Here is a 19930-nt window from a genome sequence, read left to right as displayed (position 1 = left end):
TTCCCCCTTCGTTGGCTCGTCGGCTGCACCCCCTCCCTTGCCCGCCCCTCCGCCCCTCCGCCCCTCCGCCCTCCGCCCCTCCGCCCCTGTCCCCTCCCTCCCCCGCCCGGGGCCTTCCCGGGCCTTCGGCGGCTGCAAAGAGAAAGAGAGAGAGAGAGAGAGAGGGAGAGAGGGAGAGAGGGAAGGGAAAAAAAAGCAACAGCGGAGGGAGCGGCGGCGGAGGAGAGCGCGCGCGCGCCCCCCTCCCTCCCTCCCTCCCTCCCCCTCCCCCCAATTTCCACCGCGGCCAATTCATGGACAGGAACTACCCCAGCGCCGGCTTCGGGGACCCGCTCGGCGCCGGGGCGGGATGGAGTTACGAGAGGTCAGCGAAAGCTAGGTAAGGAGCCGGGGGTGGCCTGGAGGAAGGGGCCAAGAGGTGGGGGCCCAGCCCGGCCGGGCCCGCCCGGCTACGCGTGCATCGCAAACTCCCCTCCGGCTTGCAAGGGAGCGGCCTTCCTCGGTTTGCAACAACGCCGCCGCCCCAGTTTGCAAATTGCAAACTCCGCCAAAGCCAGCTCCGGCATGCAGAGGGAGAGATGCCGCGGAAAAATGAGGGTGCAAAACAATTTCAGACGGAAAGGCCTTGGGAAGGTGGGAGGGACTGGCGAAGCAAGGCCTGGATTTCCCCCCATCCTTGGATTCCCGGTTTGCTGACCCCTCCCCCTCGCGCCCTAGGTTCTGCTCTTGCAAAGGTGGGAAGGAAAAGAGAATTAGAACGCAGACCTGGGGGGCGCGGCCCCCCCTCAGGTCCTATTGTTCCGGGACTGCGCGAGGCCGCGCTACTCGGGGGGCCCCCCCAGAAATTCCGCGCGCTGAGTGGGCACGGGGCCCCGCCCCCTTCCTAAGCTGGGGTTTTGTGTAAGGTGGGGGTCCTGGCATCTGAGACACGCCCCCTTGAGCTCCCCCACCCTCAAAGACAGAATCCTAGTTGATGGCGAGGAGTGGAGCGTTTGACCTCTTGAGTCTGGGCCATGGATTGGGGCCGTTGCATAGGAAGATTAGGCTGTTTCCCGGGTGTGTGGTTGTGTGTGTGAGCGTGGGCCCAGTGCGTTATGTAGCTGGCAGCCTTTTCACCTGCGAACCTGCCCCTTTCCTGCTGTTTGTGTCACACCCTCACTCTTCACCTGCCCCCGAATCCCCCTCCCCCTATACACCTGGGTCTCCCAGCTTGGCTGGGCATGACCCCACGTGTGTTAGTATTCTCCATGTGGGACTCCTCGTTCTGTATCTTTCCACACAGTGAGTTGGATACTGGTTTGCACACAGACCTGGCTTTGCATGCCCCCATGCATTTGAACCTCAACCCGGGGGGATGGACGGTGTTCATGTGCACACTTGTGCCTGGTACTTTGCAGGAGTCCTATCCTCTGCCCACCTCCCATCCCTGCCCTTTGGGGAACAGTCTGTCTCCTGCTCCTGACTCGGTTTGCACCACCCCTGAGGTTCAGGGCCTCTGTGTTCCCATGTGTCTGAAGAAGAGGGGGCATCCCTTGGCCCCAGGGCCTTGTGTCACCTGCGGGGTGGGGGCTGTGGAAGCAGGTCCACATTTTCAACTTAAGGCACTTTCTCTGGCTCTTCACCCTCTCTGTGTCCTCCCCGTGCATGTCTGTGTTTGTAAATGTGAGGCTATCTGGGCTCTATTTACTGGGGCTCGAGTGGGGACCATTTCTGTGGCTCTTTAGTTGGGCACTCCGATTCCCTTGTCTTCTTTCCTTTAGGGCCCAAGGTTCCTTAGGATAGCCCCCAGTCAGCTGGAAGATTCTCCCCAACTCCCCAGGGGATTTGCTGAGTTCCCTTCTCCGAGGGTAGCTTCGGAGGATACCCTAACATCTCCTTCTTCCTCCCAGCTTGGTCTATGGCAGCTCCAGGACCTCGCACCCCGAGACGGACATCTTACACCGCCAGGCCTACGCGGCCCCCCACCCACTGCAAAGCTATGCCACCAACCACCACCCGGCAGGTACGGCCCCTGTCCCGCCCCGCCTGGCCCTCCCTCCGAAGCAAATGATTGGCTGCTGAAAGTTACAACCTTCCTAATTGGCTGTGCTCTCCGTTCTGGCCCGCCTCTTGCTACTTCTCCTCTGATTGGTTGTTCTGAGGCTGCTTAATTTCACGCCGGATTCGTCTGCCCCTGTTTCTGGCCCCGCCTCTTTTGTTCCAATTGGTCCCGTCGTCTCAGCCCCCAAATCCCACCTTCTCTTCCAGGCTTTTCCGCCTCTCCAGCCCACCCCAATCCCTTCCCTCTGGGTCTGCTCATCCTCTTGGTTCTCGGAACTCTTTCTTCCTGATTCCCTTTCTTCCTGATTGGCTCCGATTCTTTGGACCTCCCCTTTCTTCCTTAGATTTGCCCACTGCCTTATTCTTTTCCTGTGGCCCTGCCTCTAGTGCCTCGGATTGGTTCCCTTCCTTTGATCCTGCCGCTCTCCTTCCTAGATGGATCAGCAACGGGGCTGTTGTCCAATTTGACCCTTGACCCTCTTGGTTGGCTCCTTCCCTTTATTCCTCCCTCTGTCTCTTTTTTTTTTTTTTTTTTAAATCTGGATTCTCTCACTTTGACTCAACCCCTTTTGCCTTGTTCTCTGGTTCTTCTCAGTGGCTGCAGTCATCCCATCCCTTCCCCTTTCTTGCTAGAATTGCCTAATCCTTTGGCCTCCCTTGGACCATAAGGACGCTCTGTGTTTTGCTCCCATTTTCTTCATGTATGGATTTTTCTACTCCTTTGTCTACTTTTCCCCTCCTGGGCTCCCTGCCCTTATGATTGCATCGTACCCCATCCTGCTTATTGTTTCCTTAACTTGTCTTTGCCTCCTTTCTCCTCTTTGAATCTGCCCCTTCTCTCCAACCCCTTTTCCTGACCCAGCTTGCCTTTGGCCTGCTCCTTTTCCTTTTCCACCTTGCCCTATCCCCCACCTAGCTGACTCTACCCCCCCAACCCTCAACAGGCCTCTCTGGACTCTTCGACACCGGCCTCCATCACGCAGGCTCAGCAGGGCCCGACGCCTCCGTCATGAACCTCATCTCGGCCCTGGAGTCCCGGGGCCCCCAGCCTGGTCCCTCTGCCTCTTCTCTCCTCTCCCAATTCCGCAGTCCTTCCTGGCAAACAGGTAAGGCCATTGCCAGTCCAGGAGGGCCAGGGTGGGGCTGGCTTGTGGTCAACTCTGACCTGTGGTCTCCTCCCTCATCCCCAGCCATGCACACGCCAGGCCCCACGGAGCTCTTCATCTCAGGCGCCCTGCCGGGTTCCAGCACCTTTCCATCCTCCTCTGCCCTGTCGGCCTATCAGCACCCGGCTTCCTTTGGCAGCCGCCCCTTCCCAGTACCCTCTTCCCTCAGCCTCCAGGACCCCCCATTTAGTCCCCCAGCTAATGGGCTCTTGTCCCCTCATGACGTGCTGCACCTGAAGCCCTCGCAGGCACCCACGGTGCCCTCCTCGCTAGGCTTTGAGCGCCTGGCGGGGGGTGGTGTCCTGGGGCCCGCTGGTCTCGGCCCAGCCCAAACCCCTCCTTACCGCCCAGGCCCCCCAGATCCACCCCCACCTCCCCGCCACCTCCCAACTCAGTTCAACCTGCTGGCCTCCTCTTCCGCTGCTGCTGCCGCCGCCGCCGAGCAATCCTCTCCCCAGCTCTACAACTTCTCGGGTGCCGCCCCCGGCCCACCGCCACCCGAGCGGGCCCTGCCCCGCCAGGACACCGTCATCAAGCACTACCAGCGGCCAGCCAGTGCCCAGCCCCCCCCACCACCAGCCCACGCCCTCCAGCACTACCTGAGCTGCGGAGGCAGCTACGCCTCCATGGGCCACCGGGCCAACTTGGCCTGCAGCCCCCTGGGCGGTGGGGAGCCCTCCCCGGGCGCTGGCGAGCCTAGCAAGGCTGGGCCCAGTGGAGCCACGGCCGGGGCATCGGGCCGGGCTGCGGGCCCCGAGGCAGCTGGAGGAGGTGGGGCGGCGGGTGGCGGTGGAGGTTACCGCCCCATCATTCAGTCGCCTGGTTACAAGACGGGCAAAGGTGGTTATGGGGCAGCTGCGGGCGGTGCCAACAGGCCCCCACCACCCCGTTCGACTGCCACGCCCAAATGCCAGAGCCTGGGTGGGCCAGCAGCAGCCTACGCCACTGGCAAGGCCTCTGGGGCTGGGGGGGCGGGAGGCCAGGCCTATTCCCCTGGTCAGCCCCAAGGGCTTCTAGGACCCCAGGCCTATGGGCAAGGGTTTGGAGGGGGTCAAGCGCAGGACTTGAGCAAAGGCCCTAGCTACTCAGGTGGGCCCCAGCAACCCCCTAGTGGTCCGCCGCCTCCTGGCCTAGCCACATGTCAGAGCTATTCCCCAGACCAGCTGCAGGGGCAGCTATATGGGGTGCAGGGTGAGCCGTACCCAGGGCCAGCTGCCCACTCCCAGGGGCTGCCCACAGCCAGCCCCTCGCTCAGCTACAGTACTGGCCATTCCCCAGCACTCTCGGGCCATGGAGGTGGTTGGGGGCCCAGCTCCCTGGGGGGCGGCGGAGAGGCCAGCCCTTCTCACATCATCCGCCCGCTGCAGTCGCCTCCGGCCCCCGGCCGCCCGCCTGGAGTTGGCTCTCCAGGAGCTCCTGGCAAATACCTGAGCTCTGTCCTGGCCTCAGCCCCATTCCTGGCACCCCCAGGAGCCGGCAGCTATGCCGCCGGAGCAGGTGGCTACAAGGGCAAGGGGGATGGCTCAGAGCTGCTGGCGGGCCCCGGCGGGCCTCCCGCTGAGCGCACCGAGGATGAAGAATTCCTCATCCAGCACCTCCTGCAGGCGCCCAGCCCCCCGAGGACCTCAGGGGCAGATGGCCTGGTGGGCGAAGATGGGGCGGCAGATGCCTCCAAGGGACTTGGGAGTGGTGGGGCTGGGGGTCCCCCGGGCACACCCTACGAGCTGGCCAAGGAAGACCCACAGAGGTACCATCTGCAGAGCGTCATCCGCACCAGCGCCAGCCTTGATGAGGGTGCCACGGCGGCCCTGGAGCTGGGCCTGGGGAGGCTGAAGGAGAAGAAGAAAGGGCCAGAACGGGGTGGCGAGACCCCCGAGGGGCTGGCCACCTCAGTTGTCCACTATGGGGCAGGTGCCAAGGAGCTGGGGGCCTTCCTCCAAAAGAGCCCTCCACCCCCAACTCCCACGGCCCAGTCTGCCCAGCCTGCCCCCCACGGCCTCCTCCTAGAGGCCGGGGGCCCTGACCTCCCACTGGTGCTGCCTCCCCCTCCCCCCCAGCTGCTCCCCTCGGTCCTCAGCCATGCACCCAGCCCCTCTTCCAGTGCTCCCAAAGTTGGCGTCCATCTCCTTGAGCCGGCCGCCCGTGATGGGGCACCCCAGCCTCCCCCCCCGCCCCCCCCACCTCCACCACCCATGCCCCTCCAGCTCGAGGCCCACCTCCGCGGCCATGGCCTGGAGCCGGGTGCCCCCAGCCCCCGCCTGCGACCCGAGGAGAGCCTGGAGCCACCCGGCACCATGCAAGAATTGCTTGGGGCCCTGGAGCCGCTGCCACCTGGGCCTGGTGACACTGGTGTGGGCCCACCTAACGCCGAGGGCAAGGATCCCTCGGGGGCCTACCGCAGCCCTAGCCCACAAGGCACCAAGGCCCCCCGCTTTGTGCCACTCACCTCCATCTGCTTCCCTGACTCCCTGCTGCAAGACGAGGAGCGCAGCTTCTTCCCCACCATGGAGGAGATGTTTGGCGGCGGCCCCGCAGATGACTATGGAAAGGCTGGGCCACCCGAGGACGAGGGCGATCCCAAGGCGGGGCCTGGGCCGCCTCCGGGCCCCCCTGCCTATGATCCCTATGGGCCCTACTGCCCCAGTCGGGCGTCCGGAGCCGGTCCCGAGACTCCAGGCCTGGGCCTGGACCCCAGCAAGCCGCCTGAGCTGCCCTCCACCGTCAACGCCGAGCCTCTGGGCCTGATCCAGAGTGGGCCCCACCAGGCGGCCCCCCCGCCCCCGCCTCCCCCCCCACCGCCGCCACCCCCTGCCTCGGAGCCCAAGGGAGGCCTGACCTCGCCCATCTTCTGCTCTACCAAGCCAAAGAAGCTGCTTAAGACGTCCTCCTTCCACCTGCTGCGGCGCCGTGACCCGCCTTTCCAGACGCCCAAGAAGCTGTACGCCCAGGAGTACGAGTTCGAGGCCGACGAGGACAAGGCCGATGTGCCTGCTGACATCCGCCTCAACCCCCGGCGCCTGCCTGACCTGGTGTCCAGCTGCCGCTCCCGTCCGGCGCTCTCACCGCTGGGCGACATTGACTTCTGTCCACCCAACCCTGGCCCCGATGGCCCCCGGCGCCGTGGCCGCAAGCCCACCAAGGCCAAGCGTGATGGGCCGCCCCGGCCCCGGGGGAGACCCCGGATTCGCCCACTGGAGGTCCCCACCACCGCCGGGCCAGCCTTGGCCTCCACACCTACTGATGGGGCCAAGAAACCCCGGGGCCGGGGCCGGGGTCGAGGCAGGAAGGCCGAGGAGGCCGGGGGCCCTCGGCTGGAGCCCCTGAAACCACTGAAGGTGAGGGGGAGCGAAACCCTGACGCTGGAGGGTTGGGCCCACGTTTGAGGTTCTTGGGCACGGTAGGGGATGTGGTTCATCTTCCTAACACCCACGAGGAAATGAATCCGAGGGCTGGAATTTCAGGGTTCCACTGTTGCAGGGGTCTGAGAATTGAAACTTGTGTCTACAGGGAGGCGGGGGTTAGCGCTTGTATTCTTAGGTTCTAGATCCTGCAGGACTATTGATCAGGGGTCCTGGATTCCTGGGTCTTGTGGGAGGAGGGTCCGTGAGTAATGAGGGAGGGACCCCAGTCCTGTCATTCTGGAATCTGAGCAGAGGGGTCCGCAGGCATGAATTCTAGGATTCTACAGGCTGACGCTCTGAGAATTTGAACTTCAGGGTCTTAACTGGGGAGAGGGCTGGGGCCCCAGACCCCTGGGTCTGAGGGAGGAGGGGGCTTGGGGCCCTGGTCTTGTGGGCCCTGACTCCCCACTGCCCCCATATCTAGATCAAGCTGTCTGTGCCCAAGGCCGGCGAGGGTCTGGGAGCGTCATCGGGCGATGCCGTGTCAGGAGTTGACCACAACAGCCTGGACTCCAGCCTCACTCGGGAGAAGATCGAGGCCAAGATCAAGGAGGTGGAGGAGAAGCAGCCCGAGATGAAGTCCGGCTTCATGGCCTCGTTTCTGGACTTTCTCAAGTCAGGCAAGCGCCATCCGCCGCTCTACCAGGCTGGCCTGACACCCCCGCTCAGCCCCCCGAAGAGCGCGCCGCCCTCCGTGCCGGCCCGGGGCCTGCCTCCCCAGCCCCCCGCCGCGCCTGCCGTGCCACAGCCCCCACCCGCCGGCGCCTTCGGGCTGGGGGGTGCGCTGGAGGCCGCCGAGAGCGAGGGCTTGGGGCTCGGCTGCCCTTCGCCCTGCAAGCGGCTGGACGAGGAGCTGAAACGGAACCTCGAGACCCTGCCCTCCTTCTCGTCGGACGAGGAAGACTCTGTCGCCAAGAACCGGGACCTGCAGGAGAGCATCTCCTCGGCCATCTCCGCCCTCGATGACCCGCCACTGGCCGGGCCTAAGGACACCTCCACTGCGGACGGGCCCCCCCTGGCTACTGAGGCTGCAGTCCCCGGGCCACCCCCTCTCCCGGGGCTCCCCAGTGCCAGCAGCAGTGGCACGCCTGGTGAGCTCTGGGAAGGTGGTCTGGGGGCGGGGCAGGGGTTTCCCGACATTCAGGTCACCAGGTCTGGTTGTGTAGATCAGGCACTGTTCACAGTGCAGGTGATTGACAGAGATATGCCTGTTTATGGAGGGTAACCTCTTAAGGGCAAGCCTTTTGAGAAAGGGGCGTCTTTTTCTAATCCGCCCACAGGTGCTAAGTGGACTGGCGGGGGCCCGAAGGTGGCCAGTGGAGAACACTGGGGGACAGGGCAGGCTATAAGTGATGGGGACAGGTGGGTGACAGGGATGGAGAGAGCTTTTAAAACTGATGGGGAACACGGGACCTGAGAAGGGCTCTAGGAGTTAGGGATGTGTAATAAAGGACAGAAAAGGGTCTGGGGGGCAGAGAGAGACTTGGGAGGGTTGTTTAAAGAGAAACGTGACTAGTTTCAGCAATGACTAGTCAGATCTCATGGGGGGCCATCGGGAAAGGCTGGGGGTACAGTCAAGTCTGGATGGTGTTCTGTCCTGAGAGGAGGGTTGGACAAAATTTATGGGGCTTTGATGGGGGGGGGAACAGAGGCATTGGGGGAAGAAAGAGGTGGCATTTGGAGGAAGGCATTTGGAGCAGTTAATGAGGAGGCTTGGGAGCTCACAGGAGTCTTAAGGGATGAAGTCTTCTGGAAGGTGGTAGAAAGATGGGCAGTGGGGAGCGAGACAGTGAGAGGCCGAAGGGAAGCACCAGGGAAGAGAGGAGAAACAGTGGAGGGTGCTAAGCAGAGTGCCTGGATCTGCCGTAACGGGAGAGAGCATGGGGGGGCGAGGGAGCCTTGGAAGGGTCAGGAAGACTCATAGCTTGGAAGGACCCAGGGATGGAGCAAAAGCAGTGTGGGGAGTCAGAAGATCTCAAGGCGCTAGAGGAGGAATGTTACAAAATCTCGCGGGGAGTTAGCGTAGCAGGAAGGAGAGGGTGTTGCTGATCCCGAGAGTGGAGAGCAGGCTGAGGAAAGGAAAGGGGAGAGCTTGGGTGGAGGAGTCTGAGACCTCTGAGCGGGAAAAGAGGAGGTGGAAGCACAGGAGCGGTTGAGGAACTGGGAGGAACATCGAGGAATGGGAGGTAAGCGTCAGGCTGGGGCTCCAAAGCAACAAAGAGACATTTCAGGACTAAAATGGACATTGTGGTTGGGAGACAGTTTCAGGGGCTCAGAGTAGCCACTGGGGCTGGGAAGGGGTCTCAGGGAGGGAGTCAGGTGTGGCACAGTGGCGACTGGGGAGCTGAGTGGCAATAAGGGGCAGAGGGCTTGTTGGCACAGGGAGGGACATTCAGGGACAAGAGAAGAGGTGATGGGATGGTGAATGGTATTTGGGGACTAGGAGGTAGGGCAGGGCCAGGAGCTTTGTAGGCACTAGACTGGGGAGCAGAGCGGGGGTTGTTGATGGGACCAGAGAGGCCTCCTGGCCATTGTGGTGGGGACACGGAGCAATGATACTCGGATGCAGAGTTGCACTAAGACACAAAGGGGGTCTTTGGAGGCTGGGGAAAGATGGGGAGGACCAGAGCGGCATGTCTGGGTAGGAAAGTTTATTAGGACCTTGGAGAGAGAAGTTAAAGGGTCCTGGGCTTCTGGTAGGTGTCTGGGGACAGGGGTGGGTATTGAAGGTCAGGGAGGGGTCAGACAGGAGCTTTGCAGGAGGAGGAAGGTCAGCAGAAGAGGAATAAAAAGTGGAGTTGGAGGGGGATTGGGGGCAGAAATGGATGCTAGGTGAAGACCTCAGTTTGGTCAGGAGGGATGTTGGGGTGCAGGACGGGAAGAGGGCTGTGTTGAGACCCCCCAGAATGGGCTGGGAGGCCTTTCACTGGAAGCAGATAAACAGGTCTGGGGGGTCGGGGTTGAGCGGGGCTCCAGCCCTGATGCCCGTCTCGCCCCCAGAGCCCCCGCTGCTGGAGGAGAAGCCCCCGCCCTCGCCGCCCCCTGCCCCGACACCCCAGCCGCCGCCCCCACCGCCGGCCCTGCCCTCGCCACCCCCTCTGGTGGCCCCCACGCCCAGCTCGCCGCCCCCACCGCCCGTTCCAGTCCCACCGGCCCTGCCCTCGCCGCCTGCCCCGCCGCCCCTGCCCACCGCAACCCCTGCGCCCCCTCCGGAGGAGCCTGCCGCCCCGTCCCCCGACGACCCCGAGCCGCCGGACGCCCGGCCCCTGCACCTGGCCAAGAAGCAGGAGACCGCGGCTGTGTGCGGGGAAACGGACGAGGAGGCTGGCGAGAGCGGCGGGGAGGGCATCTTCCGGGAGCGCGACGAGTTCGTCATCCGCGCCGAGGACATCCCTTCCCTCAAGGTGAGTATCCTGTCGTGTCGGACAACTGGACCCAATGCTTTGGTCACTGGAGCGTTTATCGAGCGCCTGTTGGATGACAGGCCCAGTGCTGGGGGCTGCAGGTACAGTGATGGCTGAGGCAGCCCATCTCATCCTCCTGAGTTGACAGTCATGGGGCTGATAGAGGAGGCCAGCTGGACCCCCGCAGAGGACTTGCACGCTTCTGAGATGCTATTTGGGTGTGTGTGTGTGTCACCGATAAATAAGGTAAACCCATTGTTAGCATTTATTGCAGGTATTTTTGCTGTGGGTGCTAGGGTTATACTAAGGGGCAAAGCCGGTGAGGAGGGTCTGATCTTAGGGAACTTCTAACACGAGCCAAGGGGTGCTTTAAAGGCAACTTGTGCCTTGTAGGTGGAAAGCTGAGGTATTGACGTGACATACCTACGAAAAGGCACACATACAATGTGCAGATGTAGTAGCCAGTGGTTTGGGAATGCTTGTGTGTCAGGCCACATCTTAAACACTTTATGTTGGGACCTCCCTAGCGGTCCAGTGGTTAAGAATCCGCCCTTCCACTGCAGGGGACATGGGTTCAATCCCTGGTCAGGGAACTAAGATCCTTCATGCCATGCGGTGTGGCCGAAAAAAAACAAACACTTTATGTGCACCAGCGCATTTACTACTTCCAGTTATTCTACACAGGGGTGGACACACTATGCCCCCCCCGCCCCCCTTCCAGCCCCCTGCCTGTTCTTATAAATAAAGTTTTATTGGCACATAGCCCCACCCACTCATTTACATATCAGCTATGGCTGCTTTCCCCGTCCACTAGCGGAGTGGAGTAGTTGGAACAGAGCTTAGCTGATCCACAAAGCCAAAAATATTTCTTGTCTGTCCTGATACGGAAAAAGTGTACTGACCTTTGCTGTACTTTGTTCATTGGACAGGTAGTTGGATCAGAGGATTGATATAAGTGCTTGACAAGGGTAGGGGACATCAGACGCCCGTGTAGTGTTTCTCACAGGGCATGAGGTAGAGAGAGTACTCGGTAGGGCTCACAGGGCATGAGGTAGAGCGAGTACTCAGTAGGTCAGCAAGCCATTATCACCTTGATGGTGACGCCAAGGGCTAAGGCCATTCTTCGTGTTAGTTACTGTCACTGACTGGGTAGCAACTAGGGGGCGGGAACCATGTTTGGTCTTGGATGTATGTTAACACGTTTAATTTCTTTCTTTTTTTTAAAGATTTTTTTTTTTTTCTTTTTGGATGTGGACCATTTTAAAATTTATTTAATTTATTTTTGGCTGCATTGGGTCTTTGTTGCTGCGTGCGGGCTTCCTCTAGTTGTGGTGAGCGGGGGCTGCTCTTCGTTGCGGTGCGCGGGCTTCTCATTGTGGTGGCTTCTCTTGTTGCGGAGCACAGGCTCTAGAGCACAGGCTCAACAGTTGTGGCGCACAGGCTTAGTTGCTCTGCGGCATGTGGGATCTTCCTGGACCAGGGCTCAAACCCGTGTCCCCTGCATTGGCAGGCAGATTCTTAACCATTGCGCCACCAGGGAAGCCCTAACGTGTTTAATTTCATCTTGGGTGTTGTTTCTTCTAAGTTACAGATGAAAACATTGCGGGGTGAATTCATTATAAGGATAGTGCATATTATTATACTTTTATTTTGTCTGTAGCTCGCAGCTCGTGGGATCTTAGTTCTCCAATCAGGGATTGAACCCAGGACCATGGCAGTGAGAGTGCCAAGTCCTAACCACTGGACTGCCAGGAAATTCCCTATCATACTTCATTATTAAGTGTGTTTTGCGAGAGGAACTTAGCGTGCTTTTTCCTATGTTACTTTCAATCTATTTTTTAAAAAATACTTTATTTATTTATTATTTGACTGCACCAGGTCTTAGTTGCGGCACGCAGGATCTTCGTTGTGGCACGCGGGATCCTTTTTTTAGTTGCGGCATGTGGGATCTAGTTCCCTGACCAGGGATCGAACCTGGGCCCCCTGCGTTGGGAGCACGAAGTCTTAACCACTGGACCACCTGGGAAGTCCCTTCAATCTATTTTATTGTGGGAAAAGTAGAGCAAATACAGTAACAGGGCTGTGTGTATCCATCACTCAGCTTTCGCCATTATCACCTCCTGGTTGGTTCTGCTTGCTTTCCACCCTGTCACATTCTGTGCTGTCTGCCCCAGCTCACCAATCCCAGACTGTATCTTTTCATTGTTACTTTGTCATCTTCGCAGTATGATATGATAGAAGAGAACATTCACAAGAGATATGTAAGTTGTCAAAGCAGAATGGTAGAGCGAAGGCTTACTTCTCCACTCCTCAGCCAGCTAGCAGAACAATCCCAATGCCTTGAGTCTCAGTATCCCTCCCTGGCTAATCCTCCCTTCTCCCTCATAGTTGTACTCACTCTACTAGTGCCCTGTGTCCGTTATTTCATTTTAACTTCAAGACTTCTGAGGCTCTTTGACCATCAGTCTGGAACAGGCGAGGGAGGTGTCAAACGAACAGCAGTGACAGGAACGGCTACCAGCTCTCAGGGGATAGGATTTGGGGCACATCATATTCAGAATTTAGTTTAATCATGGTAACCGATACATGTCACGAAGTTTATCATTTTAACTATTTTTAAGTGTACAGTTCAGTGGCATTAAGTATATTCACCTTGTTGTGCAAACCTTTGCCACCACCTGTAAGTTTTATCTTTGTAATCTCCTTTCCTTATAGGGATTACTGTCCCCCTTTTGCAGAGAAGGGAACTGAGGCTCAGAGGATTAAAGTAGGCTTTCCAGGCTTTCACAGCTTGGGACCCACACCCAGTTCTACTGGCCCTGGGAGCCCACGCTCTCAGCACCAGAGTCAGCCACTCTCTGTGTATATTCCACCAAACATCGATAGTGCTGCTGGGCGCCCAGCACTGGGCCAAATGAACAGGGCTCTGGGGTGGGGACCCTGACCGTCCCCAGTTTACAGATGAGGAAGTTCACGTTCAGGGAGAGGGAATCATTTGGCTGATGGGTGCCAAGCCGGGATTAGAGCCAGGGCCATCTGATACCACCTCCCAGCTGGCATGGGGCAGGGGAGGGGGCCAGGCAAGGACTCAGATGCTTAAAATACAACACGAGTATGTGTTCTGATGGGGGACTCACAGCCCCAGGATTGAGCCACTCAGGCAGATGAGGACTCATTCGTGTGTCAGGAGTCGGGGCAGGCTGGCAGCATGGTTATTATGGGCCCAGCTTTGGCGTTAATCTGATTGGCTTGAATCTCTGCCACTTCCGAGCTGGACTAGTGTTGACCCTTCCTGAGCCTCAGTTTCCTCATCTGTAAAATGGGGGCTGATGCCGTTAGTACCCCCTTCGTACAACGTGAGCACTCAGGCTTTACGGCTTGTCCAGTACTCTGACTGTGGGTGGCATGCAGAAAGTGCTCTATAAACTTTGTTTCTATTATTCAGTGATCTCGGGCAGATCTCTAGCGCAGAGTTTGGCAAACTTTTTTTTTTTTGTAAAGGGCCAGATGGTAAATATTTTAGGCTTTGTGAGCTACGTACGGTCTCTATCGTGTATTCTTGGGTTTTTGTTTTTTGTTCTGTTTTGCTTTTTACACTCCTTTAGAAATGTAAAAACCATTCTTAGCTCATAGCTCTATAAAAATGGGCCACAGGTCATAGTTTGTTCTAGAACAATGGCAGCCCGATAGAAACATCATATGAGCCATGTACAGCATTTTAAACGTTCTTGCATCCACACTTTTGAAAAGTTAAAAGATGAGTGAGGTTAGTTGTAGGGATGTATTTTCTTTAACTCAGCATGTCTAAAATGTCATTTTAACATGTGGTCAATATAGAAAAAGTTAATGAGATGTTTTATCTTCTCTCTTGCTTACCAAGTCTTTGAAATCCAGTGTGTATTTTACACTCATAGAACATGTTGATGCAAATGAGCTGCATTTTAAATGCTCAAGAGGCACATATGGGGAGGGGCTGCTGAACTGGACAGTGTAGGGTTAGCCCCCTCTCTGCTTCAGCCTCCCCACCTGGAAAATGGGAGTGATAATATTAACTCCCAGTCCTTGGAGATGTGGGAGGTTTATCAGGATGTAAATTCTGAGCATATAAGTTTGTTGGATGGAGAAAAGGATGGGGAGAGCGGGTCACGCAGAGAGAACAGTCTGTGCAAAAGCCCTGTGGTGAGGCATGTTTATGTGATGGGTAGGGAGAGATGCAAGGGGTTGAGTGACTGGACAGTGAGCGCCGAGCCTGGGAAGGTGGGCAGGGTCCAGACCATCCTGTGGTGAGATCAGTGGGTGCCTGCTTGAGAATCTGCTCTGGGTTATCTGGCTGCTTCGAGGGCCCTGGCCAGCAGGGCGGTGGCTGGGGAAGTGTTCAGTCCTGATGACAGTCTGTCCACTGCCTTAGTTCTGTTACACTGACTCCCCTGTGTCTGATCCTGCAGCCTTCTCCTTAACACCAGGCTGGGTGCTTCTAGCTTACTTACTCACATCCTGCTACTTACTGCCCTTGTCTCAGCTTGTCACAATTCAGATTCCCAGAAGAGAATCTGATTGGCCCAGCACAGCATTTTGGGTCAGGATGGGGTTCGTATTATGCCTGTTGATTGGCTACCCCTTGTCAGGTCTCCTCCAATCAGCTGTGGCTTCCACTGAATGGGTGTTATGGGTGGGGCAACTTCCCACCAAGTGGAAGTGGGTGTGGTCAGTGACATGACTGACATGAGGAGAGGCAGGAAAGACGTGGCTTTGGGACTAAGTGACCCTGGTTGGGGAGCAGGCAAGGACGATGATGCCAGGGCCTGATGACTGGGGGATAGTGGGGATTCTGGGAGGAAGAGTGGTTTGGGGAAAGAAGCCAAGCCCAATTGGGATGTGGTGAGTCAAGGGCCCCACGTCCAGCTAGAGAAACAGCTGGATCCTTAGAGGAGGAAGATCGGCAGTGGGAAGAGACATAGGAGGGGGTGCCCTCCCCTGGCTGGGGGAGGGGGTGCTCTGATGGATTTTTCAGAAACTTCTGAGAACTGGAACAGGGAACATTATATCCACAGTGAGAGGGAAAAAGACACCCCTAGGGGGGGCCCCTGCATGTGCAGAAACCTGGAGGTCAGAAAGTCTGGGGCTTGTCTGCTGAGCTTTGAGGGTCTGGATGACCTGCTGGGCAGGGGTAGGAGAAAGGAAAGGAGACTGAGGCAAAGTCTCTATGCCAGGCTGTGGAATCTGCACTGGGGGCCCTGGAAGGTTTTGGAGCAGGGCAGGATATGTAAATGAGCTTTTCAGTCCTTGAAAAGGTTTTGAAACGGACTTTTCAATCCTTGGGCCTCTGACCTGGTTCCCTGAGGAGCCAGGAGGGAGGATTGAGAACGATGGTATCCTGGAGGAAGGCACTTGGGATTGACATGCCCATATCCCTGTCTCATCCTGCCTCACTCTTGTCCAGTGAAATTTCAGCCAAGAACCTTTCTGGACCTCATTTTCATCAGGTTATTCTAACTCATTTCTGGTCCCCTGGCTGATCTGCAGGATATGAAAAATTGTGGATGTAGAAGCATTTGACCAAAAACCAAGAATAGATAGCCAGTACTTGGCACTCAGGCTCCAGTGCTGCAGCTGCTGCCAGTGGCAGACATCACTAATCAATCCCAGCACTTGCTCTTGCTGAGCCTAGTGGTCAGGGCAGCCATGATCAGTTAGTTGGAGTTACCTGAATCCTGTTTATCACTTGACTATGGATTCTTTATTTTACTTATTTATTTTTTAAAAATATTTAATTTACTTTTGGCTGCATCGGGTCTTAGTTGCGGCATGTAGGATCTTTCGTTACTGCGCTCAGGCTCCTCTCTAGTTGTGGCGTGCGGGCTCAGTAGTTGGGGCATGCGGGCTTAGTTGCCCCGCGGCATGTGGGATCTTAATTCCTCTACCAGGGATCGAACCTGCATCCCCTGCACTGGAAGGCGGATTCTTAACCACTGGACCACCAGGGAAGTCCCAACTATGGATTCTTTAAATGCAAGGGCTTGTCCCTCATTCATCTCTGGGTTATCACAAAGCTCAGTGCATATTTCCCACTATGTTCTTATTATTTACTTATCTGTGCCTGTCAGTTGCTTTTTTCTAGAGCCACAGCTGTCACACACTTTACCTGGCAGTCCCTGGTCATCACCCAACCCCCTCACGGAAGATACATTCCTTCCTGGACTCATTTAGGTATCACTTCTTCGAGGAAGCATTCTTGGATTCACATTGAGTCCAGAGTCCTTCTTCTAGGCTTCTGGGGCACCTGCTGTTAGCACATTTATTACTTGTGCTGTTATTTTTTTGTGCCTGTGTCTGGTCCCCTGCTAGTCCCCTTACTCCCTGAGATCAGATGCTGGGTCTGACATCCTTTGGTTCCCGGTGCCCAGCTGGGGCACACAAGCCTTGGGGTGGGGATGGGGGTCTGAGTGTGCTGAGGGAAGTTGAGATCGGGGAGCCTTTGTGTCACTGTCCTTCCCTGCTGTGGACAGGCTGATGAAATAAATGGTCTCAGGTAACCTGTCACCTGTTTATTCTTAGCACAAGGCACAACCTCACCCTGTTCTGTTTATTTGCTTGTCTGTCTTATTACCTCTGTAATGAAATCCCCAAGAAAGGCTTTGTCGATCTCGTTCACCGCCAAACTGTGGGGCCCGACACTGTATCTAGAAGATGGTGGGTGGATGAGTGCTCAGATTTTGTCATTTCTTTGAGTCATGCGGATGGCTTGTGCCATCACACTGTATAGCTATAATAACTAAAACCTTGTAGCCCAGAATGAATGGCCTATTTGCAGCAACATGGATGGACCTAGAGATTATCATACTAAGCGAAGTAAGTCAGAAAGAGAAAGATAAATGCCATATGATATCACTTATATCAGGAATCTAAAATACGACACAAATGAACATATCCACGAAACAGGAACAGACCCACAGACATAGAGAACAGACTTGTGGTTGCCAAGGGCGAGGAGCCGGTGGGGAGGGAAGGATTGGGAGTTTGGGATTAGCAGATGCAAATTAGTATATATAGGATGGATAAACAGCAAGGTCTATACTGTGTACTATGCTATACATACTATACTATACTATACTATACTATATAACACAGTGAACTATAGTCAATATTCTGAGATAAACAACACTGGGAAAGAATATGAAAAAGAATATATATATGTATAACTGAGTCATTTTGCTATACAGCAGAAATTAACACATTGTAAATCAACTATACTTCAGTAAAATTAAAAACAAAAAACAAAAAAAAACAACCAACAGCATGAACAGCCTGATTGAGAGTATAGACGGTTCCCTGATGGTTCAGTTTAGGATTTTTAAACTTTATGATGGTGCAAAAGCGATACGCATTTGAAATTTGAGTTTTGTTCTTTTCCTGGGCTAGTGATATGCGCTACGATACTCTCTTGTGATGCTGGGCACTGGCAGCGAGCAGCAAGCCACCAGCTCCTGGTCAGCCACGCAGTTAATCGCAAGGGTAAACAACTGATACACTTACAACCCTCCTGTCCCCAGACAACTGTTCTGTTTTTTACTTTCAGTACAGTATTCAGTAAATTACGTGAGATACTCCATACTTTATTTTTAAAGATGGGCTTTGTTTTAGATGACTTTGCCCAACTGCAGGCTAATGTAAGTGTTCTGAGCACGTTTAAGGTAGGCTGGGTTAAGCTATGATGTCTTTGGGGTATTCAGTGCATTTTTGATTTAGGATATGTTCAACTTACGATGGGTTTATTGGGATGGAACCCCATGGTAAGTTGAGGAAGCTTTGCATCCCCAAATCTAAGAACCTCAGACAGCCAGAAGATACCTGTCAGCTGGAAGTTCGCTGATGCTTGTTAATGATGATGCCTTTTCTCTAAGGGGGTGTAGAGGGAGGACAGAGGGCCAGGAATTGGGGTTGGGAAGGGCAGGCATGGGGGTTGACCCTGCGGGCCTTACTGTGCCCCACCTCAGCTGGCGTTGCAGACGGGGCGTGAGCCTCCACCCATCTGGCGAGTCCAGAAGGCACTGCTGCAGAAATTCACTCCGGAGATCAAGGACGGGCAGCGGCAGTTTTGTGCCACCAGTAATGTGAGCCTGCAGAGGGGAGCGAGGGCTTGAGGGGCCCTGGGTGGGGTGTGTGGAAGCCGCTGTCCCCCTCACACGATTCGGATTCACCTTGGGTCCAAGATGTGTCCGGTGGCGGGGGGGTCTCCACCTCCCGGCAGGCTCTGGGTGGTTGCCATGGTGGGCCAGGGCAGGGGTGGGAGTCTTGGGTGTTGGGCTGCCTAGCTGGGGCGGAGGAGGGAGTTCCTCATGTGCTTCTTTTCCTCCATAGTATTTGGGGTATTTTGGGGACGCCAAAAACCGGTACCAGCGCCTTTACGTCAAGTTTCTGGAAAACGTCAACAAGAAGGATTACGTGAGGGTCTGTGCTCGGAAACCCTGGCACCGGCCCCCAGTGCCTGTCAGGTACCAGGGGGGCCGGGGGTCAGGTGGTGGGCAGGGCCAACAGGCATGGGGTGAATCATACAAGGAAATTTACATAACATAAAATTAACCATTTTAAAGTACACAATGCTTAGAAACAGAGTCGGGGAGGGGGTGCAGAGACCCAGAGAGTGGGGCCCCCAGAGAGAGGGGGACAGAGACCAGCTCAGCAAAGTTCTGTGCTTAGAGCTGCGGGCTAGGCGGTGGGGGCGGGGGTACCCCAAGGAGGAGAATTTGGGTTTCAGGGGGTGCTGACTGCAGTCCCATCTATGTCCCCTTCCAGACGCTCTGGTCAGGCCAAGGGCCCCGCATCTGCTGGGGGCAGCTCTGCACCTCCCCCCAAGGCCCTGGCACCGCCTCCTAAGCCTGAGACCCCTGACAAGACGACATCCGAGAAGCCCCCAGAGCAGACACCTGAGACGGCCGTGCCCGAGCCCCCTGCCCCCGAGAAGCCATCCCTGCCTCGGCCCATGGAGAAGGAGAAGGAGAAGGAGAAAGAGAGGGCCACGCGTGGGGAACGGCCACTGCGGGGTGAGCGGGGCACGGGCGGCCGGCAGATTCGGCCAGATCGGAGCCTCACCACGGGACAGCCCGCCACCTCCCGGCTGCCCAAGTCCCGGCCCACCAAGGTGAAGGCTGAGCCGCCCCCCAAGAAGAGGAAGAAGTGGCTGAAGGAGGCGGCAGGCAACGCCTCGGTGGGCGGGGGCCCACCAGGCAGCTCCTCGGACTCAGAGTCATCCCCCGGAGCTCCCAGTGAGGACGGTAAGGCCATCGGCAGCCGTAGGGCTGGTGTTAGGGAGGCGACTCTGTGGCTTTCAGAAGGAGGCATGGATGGGGGCTATCCAGAGGGCTCCAGGTAGCATCAGCAAACAGTCACAGTAGTAATAAGTAAGTTAAAAGTAATAGCAGTAGCTAACAACTGTATAGCACCTAACCACGTGACAGGCTGTCTTGTAAGTGCTTCACAGATGTTAACTTGTTTGAGTTTTTCACTGTGGTCCTAGGAAGTAGATACCAATATTATCCTCAAATACAGGTGAGGAGACTGAGACACCAAGAGAGTGCAGCACAGCTGGGATGTGACATCCCACCTGAGCTGGAATGCAGCCGCTGGAGCATCGCGCTCTGTTCTTCAACACTGCACTGTTCTGTCTCAGAATAGGCAGTTTCTGAGGGCTGAGGAGGATTGGGGACCAGCATCTATCGTGGGGACCCAGACATAGTGGTGTTCCCTGTGACTCCCTGCGTGACTCCAGGAAAGGGGCAACACCTCTTTACACCTCAGCGACCTCACCTGTAAAATGGGTTAATAATGAAGTAAAAATGGGTATTCACAGAAAAGCACATAGGAGGGTACTAGCCTGTAGTGGGCACCAGGTGGGAGCTCCATTGCTTAGAATGATGTCTGG

General features: G+C 56.5%; 1 protein-coding gene across 1 annotated transcript in view; it reads left to right on the top strand.

Moving 5' to 3' along the window:
• Positions 1–130: 130 nt before the first annotated feature.
• The window catches only part of PRR12 (proline rich 12), a 26848-nt gene continuing 7048 nt past the window's right edge, over positions 131–19930 (top strand). Inside the window, exons 1-9 of the mRNA XM_060131700.1 lie at positions 131–379; positions 1890–2002; positions 2985–3146; positions 3231–6541; positions 7032–7698; positions 9608–10011; positions 18006–18122; positions 18370–18503; positions 18805–19283. Coding sequence (XP_059987683.1) covers positions 294–379; positions 1890–2002; positions 2985–3146; positions 3231–6541; positions 7032–7698; positions 9608–10011; positions 18006–18122; positions 18370–18503; positions 18805–19283 — 5473 coding nt within the window. The 5' untranslated portion in view covers positions 131–293. The remainder of the gene's footprint in view (positions 380–1889; positions 2003–2984; positions 3147–3230; positions 6542–7031; positions 7699–9607; positions 10012–18005; positions 18123–18369; positions 18504–18804; positions 19284–19930) is intronic.

Source organism: Lagenorhynchus albirostris, chromosome 19 (assembly GCF_949774975.1).
Source record: "Lagenorhynchus albirostris chromosome 19, mLagAlb1.1, whole genome shotgun sequence".
Lineage (NCBI taxonomy): Eukaryota > Metazoa > Chordata > Mammalia > Artiodactyla > Delphinidae > Lagenorhynchus > Lagenorhynchus albirostris.
Note: the sequence above shows the minus strand (reverse complement) of the source record. Positions and strands in the feature narration are given on the sequence as shown.